This window comes from Hevea brasiliensis, chromosome 6, assembly GCF_030052815.1.
Source record: "Hevea brasiliensis isolate MT/VB/25A 57/8 chromosome 6, ASM3005281v1, whole genome shotgun sequence".
NCBI lineage: Eukaryota > Viridiplantae > Streptophyta > Magnoliopsida > Malpighiales > Euphorbiaceae > Hevea > Hevea brasiliensis.
In genome coordinates, this window is record NC_079498.1 from 106,538,317 (window position 1) to 106,550,066 (window position 11,750).

Consider the following 11,750-nt stretch of genomic DNA (forward strand, 5'->3'; position numbering starts at 1 on the left):
AAGGCTTTTGAAAATTTTTAGCTTCATTGTTTGTTGCAGCTTCTACTAAATATGGAAAAAAACAAGAAATAAGACTTTTGACAAGAAAAAAAAAAAACTAGGATTACACTTAATTAGGAGTTTATTGTGTTTGTTAATTCTTTCACACCATACACTATTTTATATATAAGAAATTTTAAGTTAAGAATAAATTATGATAAGTTAAATCTAATATTTAGAATGTCACTCAATTAAACCGAATAGGATGAAATATGTTCGGATTTGAGTAATAATGTTCATGTTGAATTGAGATGGACTTTGAGTTTTGCGTATTGAATATTTATATAAATAATTAATTATTTAGAAAAAATATATTTTTTATAATAATATTTATAAATTTTTTATATTATATTTTAAATAAATAAAAATATTAATTAAAATATATAAAATAAACAAATTCAAATATTTTTCAAAATAATAATAAAATTTATGATAAATTCAAGTAATTAAAAATAAATCTTAATAGAGTTTGAGATAAATTTAAGTAATCTTTAAATTTTATAAAAAATAAGAGTCGTTTCAATTAAAATAAAATTTTAAACTTATTTTAAGAAATAATTTAGTATATCAATGATTTCATATTTTACATTAAATAATAATGAATAAATATAAAATAATAGATCGAAACATTAATAAATATGAAATAATTTTTTATTATATTTATATATTTATATATTTTTTATTATTTTATCATCTTATGTAATTTGCTGATCTGCCCATCACTACCAAAGCCTTTCAAATGAAATCTTTTAATAGAAGAGGCTCTTGTTTCTTGATTCTTTTTGCTCTGCTTCTATATTATTGTTTTTTCTTTCCTATTGGTCTTTCATGGATAATCATAGCAAAGAGGCTATCCTCTATTTATTTATTGTTTATATTATTACTACTACTTCTACACCAACCACATCTCTGCTTTTCTAAAGGAAACATGTAATTGGAAAACAAAAAGGAACGAATATCAGATTAATTAATGCTTTTATTATATGATTAATTTAAATAAATAAAAATTATAATTCTATTCCTCTAAATTTAATACAATTAAAAAATTAAAATTTTAAAATAAGCATATAGAAGAGAAAAATTTGGTAATTAAATTTCTTTTAATTACACGTGAAATTAATAATAATAATTATTGATATTAAAAATTAATAAAAAATTTAAAAAATTAACATTTTTTTAACAAAATAGGAGGAGAAGAAGAGGATCCAGTACAGATTCTAATATTTTAAGCAGCTGGTACCACATGGGTACAGGCACATTATTGCTAGGCAGTGGACTTTTCTGTTGAGGGGACACGTGTCTTTCGTCAAAGTTTGGCTCATGAAAAATCTCTGAGTAATTGTCCTCATGTAAGCACTATCCTCAACTATGCATCTTCTGTCCTTCACAGACATGAGATACCCTTAGCCTTAAGTGATTCAAGATAATTACAGGTGTACGTGTCTCTTTTTGGAGTCCTTGGTAAAAAAAAAAAAAATAATAATAATAAAGGAACCATTTTTTTCCCATTTATATTCTCTCTCTTATTCGTCTTGAATTCTTTTTCTCAAGCCTCCATGCCCGAAATTAAAGAGGAAAAAAACCTAGGAAAAGAGGCTAACTTGCTATATTTTCAGGCTTCTGGTCTCTGTTAAAGTCTCTTCTGTTTCAAAACGGGTAAGTCCACCCTTCAAGAATTCTTTTTTTGAGCAGCTGTGATTCCTTTTTTTCCCCCATTAATTGCTTGAGGGTCTTAAGATCAGATAATAGCATACCCAGATATCGGGTTGCTTTCTTTTTTTTTTTTTTTTTTTTAATCCTATAAATATGAAATAGGAGACCCTTACTTCAAGAGAGGCCCAGATAGGTTGCCTTGGATCAAGGAAACAAGTTTTTGGTGAAAAGGTTTCAACTTTTTATGGTCTTCTTGTGATTATCTGTGGTTGGTTTTACTTTTTCCAAGGTTGTTTCTCATGACTGTTCCTGCTTTCTATTCTTGGGTTAAAAGATGAAGTCTTGATTTTATTAGTTTTTTTCATTTGTGGCTATGTTTTTAAGGGTAGGTGGTGGGGATAGGATTTGGGTATCCTGTTGTTGTTGGTACTTTCTGGAAAAAGGTGACAAGAATTTGATAAGTTCTGGAGTTTTGAGGATAACTCAAACTACCTGCGGAGACTTGAAAATATCTGATAATTAGAAGATTAGATCCATTTTTCCTCACCAGATCTGATAACTTGTTTTCAATTCTGCTTCTGCTCAACAGCTTGCCCATCTTTGATTTGACCTTGAGACATAGACTGTGTTCTCTTTATTTCTCCTTGATGAAAAAATATCGGTGGGTCATTGAGATGTCATAGGATGGAAGGGGAATTGTTAGAACCTGCAAGCTTTACCGCAAGTTTAATTGTGAAAGGAAATGATGAGGATGAAAATTGGTGGATCGTGTGAAAAAAATATAGATAGTTAGAACTGTTAATTGGACACACAGTGGAATTGATGGAAGAGATGTCCCCAGCAGTTGCAATGACGCTTAGTTTAGGTAATTCTATGTATGATAACTCGGGTATTACAGCCCATGTGGAAATTAAACGGTTAAAGCTAGTAGCAGACACTGTAAGCTTGTTGTCTGATCCTGTTAAGGTGGTATCCGATGAGGCTGTTATTGCATGCAGTGGAAGCTCTAGAGATGCTAATAATGCAGTGGACTTAGGCTTGTTGTCTGATCCTGTTAAGGTGTTACCTGATGAGGCTGTTACTCCAAGCCGTGGAAGCTCTAACGATGCTAAGAATGTGGTGGACTTAGCCACCTTGTCTGCATCAAATGATGGTGTTGGAGGAGCTGATTCATTGAAGGTATTGCCAGATAATGGAAACATATCAGTTCCAGCTGATCCTCTCATACAGGAAATCGATGAAGATGAAGTATTGTCAGTTGTGGAAGACAATAATGGAATAATGACTGAGGACTTGTTGGCATTGGAGGCAGGATCTGAAATAAGCTTGCCAAAATCTGTTGAGATTGAAGATAGTCAAATCATTGCCAAGGCTATTATTGTGGAGTCATCGAATGAGGTGCAGGTGCCTACGGCTAAACTCCTTATTGCAGCAGTGAGCCCAAATGCAGACATCTCTCATGGCCCTGATTTGAGGGCATCTGCAGTGGTTCTTAAGTTGCCCAGTGAGAAGAATCTCAGCAAAGGAACTACACGGAGTGTGTTTGAGCTTGATTGTATACCTCTTTGGGGTTTTGTATCAATTTGTGGCAGAAGACCAGAAATGGAAGATGCTGTTGCAGCCATTCCTCGGTTTGCAAAAATTCCTATCAAGATGCTTATTGGTGACCGTGTTGTTGATGGATTAAGTGAAAGTTTGACCCATGTAATGAGTCATTTTTTTGGTGTTTACGATGGCCATGGGGGCGCTCAGGTACATTTATGTGGCTAGATATTTATTTTATTTTATTCTTGTCATATAGGATATGCTGTATTTACAAAAACTGTTGCAATTCATTTATAGCATATAACAGTGTTAAATTGTGAAAGTTATGGATGGGGCATGTATAATGAGGCGTTTTTGACGAATGCATTATTGATTGCAAGTGTCTCATTAAAGTTGTAACTATTTCTAGCTTAACATTTGGATTCTTAACTTATTGACAACATGGAATTTGTCATCACAATCTGCAACCTCATTTGTTTTCCAAGTAATCAAAGGAAAACTCTGGACTTCGTTTGTATGTATTTGAAGCATATATGGTTTTGATCTTCGTATGGTCGGTAATATACACAGTTTTTGATATGTAAGCATAATTTGGAGGGATCTCCTGCAGGTTGCTAACTATTGTCGTGACCGAATCCACTGGGCCTTGGTTGAAGAGATTGGAAATGTTAAAAATGTTTCAAGTGATGCAAGCATGGAGGGAAATCAGCAGGTGCAGTGGGAGAAAGCCTTCACTAGTTGCTTTCTTAAGGTTGATGATGAGATAGGAGGAAAAGGTACCAGAGGCACCATTGAAGGCCATGGAGATGCTTCTGATGCCAATTTTGAGCCCGTGGCCCCAGAAACAGTTGGATCTACAGCTGTGGTTGCCTTGGTCTGTTCATCCCATATCATAGTTGCAAATTGTGGTGATTCAAGAGCAGTGCTTTATCGTGGAAAAGAATCGATGGCATTGTCAGTTGATCATAAAGTAAGGCTTGTGCTTTTACATTGTTATTAATATATGTCTATAAATGTTTTAATACCGTTTTATTATCATTATTTATTATTTTCTTCTATTTCCAGCCAAACAGAGAAGATGAGTATGCAAGGATTGAGGCTTCTGGGGGCAAGGTGATTCCATGGAATGGACATCGTGTTTTTGGTGTTCTTGCTATGTCTAGGTCAATTGGTAGGCATCCACCATTTTTATTACCCATTTTAATTCTGTTTAAGCTGAAGCAACATTGCAGTGTGCTGGCTTGCTTCTAAAAACACCTAAATGCAAGTAAACAAATTAAAGCAAAATAAAAAATCTCGGTTATTGCTTTTTATGTTTTATTCACTTGCTTTGTCTGAACGTAGGTATGCCTATTTGTTATGAGCACTTCTGCAGTAATGCTGTGGCTTCGTATTTAAAGATAAATCCATAGAAAAGTTCAGTACTGATCTTTGGTTTTACTGCTTCCTTTTACTATATCTCACAGGTGATAGATACTTGAAACCATGGATTATTCCAGAACCGGAAGTCATGTTTATTCCTCGTGCTAGAGATGATGAATGCCTTATTTTAGCCAGTGATGGGTTATGGGATGTCATGACAAATGATGAAGCCTGTGAAGTTGCTCGAAAACGGATTTTGCTCTGGCACAAAAAGAATGGAGTTGCGTCTCTTGCTGAAAGGGGCAACGGAATTGATCCAGCATCTCAAGCAGCAGCTGATTACCTTTCTATGCTCGCCATGCAAAAAGGAAGCAAGGATAATATCTCAGTGATTGTGGTGGACTTGAAAGCTCAAAGGAGGTTCAAGAGCAAATCTTAATCAAGGTTCAATCATCATCTAGCTTAAATTTATATACCTATATATTAGAGAAAATATATCTAATGAAATACATAGCTTGGTCCATTCTTTTTTCTTATGGGCTTAATATGTGTGTACAAGAATAGAAACTAGTGTGTACTGTAGCAAGTGTATCCTAATGCCATATTGCCTGTGTTTTTGATATCAACTGTGCCAAAGCTATATTTATAGTTACGTAAATTTGAGCTGAAAGGTAGGGGGAGATTTACGTTGTTCAATTTTGTAGATCATCTCCAGTGTGAGGTTACTCACTCAACGGATGTATTGTGTATTAACTCTCCAAACTGTGGCAATGGCTTGAATGATGCAGGTATTTATGCTATATGCTATTATGGGTGCCCATGTATATGCGTTATGATACATTTCTTCATGGCTTGCTTTGCAGCAATAATTTGTTTTTAGTTTTTGGCATCCCAAGCTAAATTCCATAATTGTTAAACACTGGTTGAGAAGGAAATGCGTTTCCATCCACAATATAACAAAAATAAAAGCACACCCACCATTGATTATGGGAATATTATGTCTTTCCACTCTGTTTTGGATAAAAGCTACACAAGCTATTTTCTCTTCCTCTGAAAGACTGAACAAATGGTAATAGTAAGAAAATTTCTGAGATTCCATCGTGATGTTTGCAAACACCTAACGCCTGCTACTTTTGCCCTTACTTTCAATATGTTGTACATATATTCAGGGAAATTCCATTCTCAATCCTGTTCAATGGATGGGTCATACGCCTCCTCTTGGGGTGTGGTGGGGAAATTATTCACTATTATTAGTGGCAGTTTTAATGTATTATTTTCTAGTGCATCGGAATATATTATAATTTGTTGGTGTGGCAGCAGAAGAGTTGGAATATTTCGAGCAACATGGACCCCTGGGGTATTTTCGAGAGCTTTCATGTTTACGATAACCTTAGATCTTTCTGAATTTTGTTGCCTCTGCAGGCCCAACCCAGCAAGCCCAGACCCCGGTATTGGAGAAGCTGCGATTTTCTTTTTCACTTTATAAAATCACCAAATTTACCTTTTCCGTATAATAATAATAATAATAATAATAATAATTTATTTAATTAAAAATATTACAAAAATATAAATAAGTTTTATTTATTCCGCAAATAATTATTTTTATAGAAAAAATATTTTTCATAAAAACGGTTTTTTGAAAAAAATAATTTCATAAAAAATATTTTTCATTGTTAAATTAATAATATATATTTATATTACATATTTATAATATTTTTATATTTTAATAAAATTATTAAAATTAAAAAAATTATCAGAAAAATATTTTATATTAACTTATTTCACTGAGTGTTTCAAATACTAAAATATACAAAAAATATTTTCTTAAAACAAATGAGGTTTTAATGTCTTGCTAGTTTTCTATATGATGTTTTATTTCATTAAAAACATTATTAAACAAATTCTAATGCAATATTTTGCCAATATTAAAATAAGTGTTTATAAAATTTATTTTTTAGGAAAATTTACGATTTGATTTTTAGATATTACTCTATATTACATTTGTTTTTGAGTTTTGAGAATTAATTATTTAATTTTAAAATTTTACATCATATTAAATTTGTCTTTAAATTTTAAAAAATAAATTATTTAATTTTTTTAATTATAATATAATTTAATTCTTTTAATTTTAATGTTAAAAACAATTACATTCAAAAATATTAAATTATTCTATATTTTAAAATTACATGAACTATAATATAATGCAAGATTCAGAAGCTAATTAACTTTCAAAAATAAATGGATTAAAATATAATATAATAAATAATTAAATTTTTAAAATTTAGAAATTAAAATGTAAATCCAACAATCAAATCGTAAATTTCCTTTTTTAATTCATTAGAACTCACCTTACAACTTTAAAATAATTAATAAAATAAAACACAAATTTTCACGGATTTAATTATATTCCCACATCCAAGAATGTTTACAACACTTGAAAAGGAAATCGAATCAAATTGTTTCTCATGAGAGGGAAAATAAAATGCATAGTTGTCTCTTTGGACCAATAAAAAGGTAGACAAAAATTCATCAACAACTTGGTCCATCCCAAAGATCTTGCCCCACACTGGGAGCTTCCCAGGACATGGGACTAATTTCTACCAGACAAAAAATGATTTTTGGGTTCTCTAATCCTTCTAACGTCTTCGCTTCTGCCTCTGAGTTGGGAACGTGAGAGGGACAGGAAGGGTTGCCAATAATAACTTGTTTTCACGTACAAGCTTGCACCCCAAATTCTCAAAATGCACTCTTAAGTTAACAGGACTAACCTTCAGATCTTTGGCAATGTCCGTCGGGTCAGTCCTGAAATCATCAGCATACAGAGTCAGCACTAGGACATAACTAATGAGAAGATCAATTTTCTCAATTGGCAGCCTTCTTGATTCTGGAGTAAAAATCTCCACAAATTTCTGCCGAAGAATGCTTGGAAACCTGTGGGTCTTTGCTGAGGATGCACCATCCAAAGAATGCAGATCTTTAAACTTTATAAGATGAGTAATGTAGGAGAAGATGTGCGAAAGTGTGTTCTTCTCCACTTCATCCTACAAATAGAAGCACAATACACATGATTAAAATAGCAAAAAATTGAAAGGACATATTGCAATTGATAATGGGAATATTCTGTAATCTATATCAAGATCGGCCTTGATTGAATGAAAGAAATTTAAAGCTATATCCTCCCCCTTTCTCCCCTTGAAAAGGATGAGCAAGAGAAAGCACATAGTAAAATGTTAAAAGGTGGAACTAAGTAGCGCTCATTGCACAAGGGTACTTGTACAAGTAAGGTTATTTATAATGCAATAATTGATTAAGGAAGGAATACTTTGCAACTAATACAATGGCAACACATTGGGAACTTGGCATGGAAATTAAGCAAGGGAAAACTCCACCTCCAATTCATGACAGAAAAAACTTTTGAGAATACCAACAAATCTTTGCATACATCACACAATTTTATGCATTTAAATGATTTACTAAGAAACTTTCATGCTAATAAAAAGTTTTCAAAAATTCTAAACAAATCCATTCCTTTGATGTTGCAGAAGTTATTACTTCCAATTTGAACAACATAGCGCCATGGCCCATTTTTATTTCATTCATTTCAAACTTCAAGACTGCGTAATAATGGTAGTTAAAATTGCAATTCCATTAAGATGTTGGCAAAAACCATCACTGACTTGGTACACTCTTACCTGGATTTCCTGTAATTTATGGATTCTGTTGCAAACAAAACTTGGGTAAGCATTGCTCATTGCTCCAGCCCCTCCTTGCAAAATCTCATAAATATCTTCAAGGAAATCCCACTCTCCTGTAAGAATAATCCTATTCAAAGGATAGGCCTCCTTAGGGGTGGTGGCAGAAGTATTATGAGGTGGAATGTTTCGAGCAACATGGGCACTAGCACTTTCAAGAGCCTCCTTGTTAACCACAACATTATCAATTTTCTTGCCCAAATCTCTCTGTGATTCAGGATCATCTCCCTGCTTCAGAGCCTGTGCTTTTTTATACTGCAACATGACAGAATTCAACGTTAGCTGCAAACTCTTACAGGAGGAAAGAAGTTATCAAACTAAACAAAGTGTTCCATCCAAATTCCCAATTATTAAAGCTCAGTTTCAGAAAACTTGAACCATAGTTTCACTCTAAAAAACACTTCTTAATGAGATAACCCTCAAGAAAAAATCAAAATAACAACAAATTAATTTAAGTGCTGAGATAAAAGAGATTCTTCTTGCGAGAAAGGATGAGCCTAAGAAGGGACCTCAGAGAACAAAAAGGACCTTTCCAGTTAACAGAGGGTTCAAACTATTAAAGATTTAATCCTATTCCAACCATGAGTAAGTTCTATATGACCAACTAGGCGACTAAAAGGATAGAAAAATCTATTTTATGATACAGATGTCCAGGGGAAGCCACTTAACTCTTATGATTATCTATTTATTAGCAGCAGCCAAGGTTGTTTGGTGCATTATCAGTGTTGATGTGTATTACCCTAATGCATCCCCTATTCTTTAAATCTGCATAAACAATTATGAGCTCCATGTGACATTAATCAGTTTATGTTGGGATAAGAGGAGTTGAAATGTAAAAGACAGTATAAAAATGTATTATCACATCTATCTATTTGTATACATGTTTATCTACTATTCATTAATAGCATGCCATTTAACTATGCCTGTCAATATGCATCACAGAATCGACACTTTTAAGCCCAGAACTAATTGCACATAGGAAACTTTGCCAACACCAGTAAATTAAATCTTTTCAGTATTCAATACAGATGTAACCTGCAAAACAAATGTCCAAAGTCAATCAGAAAATAATTTCTGTTGTTTTTCTCCCCTCCTAAACCCCTTTTGCCATGAGCAACAGTAGTCATTACTTCACTATAGCATAAAAGTTATCCACACTGCGCTCACACCTCTCATATAATATCATCTTGCCAGGTATGAGGCACTAGTCAATTAAGACAAAAGTAAGCAATGCTTATATTCCTAATTAGTTATAAGAGTTCATTAGAAAACCTATTATTACTACCTAAACCAACTACAACTTAGTCCCGGAATAGTTGTGGTTGACTAATATATTGTATTACTCTATTCCAACCAGCTTAGGGCTATAAAACCTATGGCCATCTACCTGATCAAAATCAATAAAACCCACTCTAAGGAGGAAATGCAATTAAATGGCAATATATATTGAGAGAGAAAGAAAGTATACCTGGCTTACAGATGCCTTTGATCCATAGGCAAGATTAAGTGCCATTATCTTATCTGCCTTTTTTTCTCCAGAAACCTCCTCATTTTCCAAAACTGAAGGTTCCTTATCAGCAGTATCTAATCCTCGGACTTTAGGTTGCAATCTGAATATCTATGGTCACAACCAAAGTCACATTAGATTCTACTGTCATAAGAAATCATGTGCAATCAAGAAACACAGAAAACAGTAAAAAAATAAAAATAAAAATAAAAATAGGGAAGGGGGAGGCCAGGAGGGGTCCAAATTTTTACACGGAAATTTATACATTTCTGCCATATAATTCTTGGAACAACAATTTCATGCAATTAAGTACTTGAAGAACAGAAATTTGTGGAAAAGAAAACACCCGGGGTACTAATTGCATTTCCGTTTTCATCAAGTTCTCATAATTTGTGCCTTCTTATCACATGAGTTACACAACAGAGATTAGCTCAGGTGACTAAAAAGTGTAATTTATCATATTTTAATAAGTACTTGATTGTATAAATTTGTTGTCCAGGACGATAGTACAAAAGTTTAAGGCAAAGATATGGTCCTCTGTGTGTGTGTAAATTTGTGGTAAATTATTTAATTGTCGGTTGCCAAGAAAGTGAAGGAAAAGGAAGATAAATACAAATTCCGAAAATTGTATCTTGTGATCCATTGGAATATTTAAGTTGGCCCTTCTATATATTCTGACGACTGATGTAAAAGAAATGTAATTATTTTCTTCTCCTTCCCAGTTTAATCAGTCATCAAACCCACAATAAAACAGTCAAATTTAACTCCAAAGAAAATACCTTATTTCCGGCAACGGGCATAATCTTCAAAGTCTGAGTCTTCTTATCAAAAACCCCAAGCGCATAAGTGCACAACTGAGCAGCCGTAGCCTCACCTTTATAGCTCTTGCCCACAAAATCCATATTGTACGCATTAGGATTCACAACCAGTTCCATCCTTTCTGAACTTTTCCATTTATCATTCTTTTCATTGGAACTTTTCTCAATCTTGGTCCTTTGAGCATTCCTATAAAACCTAACAGTTGGCTGTGGAAGTGACAAGTTTTCTTCGTGATTGGGTTCCTGCGAATTGTTGCTGTCATCATATTTACGAGGCTCATAACCAGAAGGGAAATATCCCACTATAGGCGGGGTTTTATCAGGACGGTCATAAATGACTTCAATTTTGACATTCATAGGTGGTTGCTCATTGGATTCATCAACGTTGAGTGGCTGGTCATTCTGGATTGGGATTGTCCCATCATCATAGCTTCCCTCATTCTCCCTCTTTTTCTCCTTTTTTGATTTCTCGGTAGCTGTTTGTGGTGATTCTTGGCTCACAATATCTTCAGTGTTCTCCCTCTTTCTCTTCTTTTTTGATTTCTTATGTGGTGATTCTTGGCTCACAGCTTTAATGTTGGTTAACTGTGACCCTAATTCCGACCCCATAGTAGATTCCTAATTCTCAGCAACAAAACAAGTGACTTCAACTCAAATAATTGTAAGGAAACTATTTCCTCTCTCACAATCAAGCTCAGCAACACACGCACAAAAATCACTTCTTTTAAAGCACGAAATCAAACTCAAGTGAGCTAAGTAACTGCAAAATTACCTAATTTTTGCGGAACGAGCCAAAAGCAAGAGGGTTCCAAAGGAAGCAAATCGCTATCTTTTCTTCTTCCTTTGCTTTCCTTAACTTTCTCGGCAACCTAACAGACAAACTCTCAATCAAGCAAAACAGAGAGGGGCAGGGAGAAAGTGTCGCTGGATTAGGGTTTTGAGGAAACCCAATTGTTAAACGATTCTCCTTGAACAGCATTCGAGGCTGAATTGGATGGGCTTATGGGTTGGGTTTCCTCGAGGCCCAGCCCAGTAACCTCAACGATTTTTTTAATATTAAAGTTATTAACTTTT

At 33.6% G+C, this 11,750-nt stretch overlaps 2 protein-coding genes across 5 annotated transcripts; one reads left to right on the top strand and one right to left on the bottom strand.

Annotated features, from left to right (window-relative positions):
* The first annotated feature begins 1,534 nt into the window (after nucleotides 1-1,534).
* LOC110635786 (protein phosphatase 2C 16) lies at nucleotides 1,535-5,419 on the top strand. 3 transcript variants are annotated; one of them, XM_058149086.1, is made up of 5 exons: nucleotides 1,535-1,695; nucleotides 2,282-3,444; nucleotides 3,848-4,207; nucleotides 4,303-4,408; nucleotides 4,704-5,419. In XM_058149086.1, exons 2-5 carry the CDS (start codon nucleotides 2,515-2,517, stop codon nucleotides 5,036-5,038), a joined length of 1,731 nt encoding a protein of 576 aa, XP_058005069.1. In that variant the 5' UTR covers nucleotides 1,535-1,695; nucleotides 2,282-2,514; the 3' UTR covers nucleotides 5,039-5,419. The 3 variants fall into 3 exon arrangements, with proteins under 3 accessions (XP_058005069.1, XP_021640929.2, XP_021640928.2); XM_021785237.2 differs by lacking the exon at nucleotides 1,535-1,695 and having other exon boundaries at nucleotides 1,855-3,444; nucleotides 4,704-5,043; nucleotides 5,304-5,419; XM_021785236.2 differs by lacking the exon at nucleotides 1,535-1,695 and having other exon boundaries at nucleotides 1,855-3,444.
* Nucleotides 5,420-6,974: 1,555 nt separating this feature from the next.
* On the bottom strand, nucleotides 6,975-11,629 carry LOC110635762 (DNA-directed RNA polymerase I subunit rpa49). Of its 2 annotated transcripts, XM_021785203.2 has the most exons (5): nucleotides 11,449-11,629; nucleotides 10,638-11,294; nucleotides 9,820-9,969; nucleotides 8,292-8,606; nucleotides 6,975-7,640 (listed from the first exon to the last, which is right to left on the bottom strand). In XM_021785203.2, exons 2-5 carry the CDS (start codon nucleotides 11,283-11,285, stop codon nucleotides 7,236-7,238), a joined length of 1,518 nt encoding a protein of 505 aa, XP_021640895.2. In that variant the 5' UTR covers nucleotides 11,286-11,294; nucleotides 11,449-11,629; the 3' UTR covers nucleotides 6,975-7,235. The 2 variants fall into 2 exon arrangements, with proteins under 2 accessions (XP_021640895.2, XP_021640894.2); XM_021785202.2 differs by having other exon boundaries at nucleotides 10,638-11,629.
* Nucleotides 11,630-11,750: the final 121 nt, after the last annotated feature.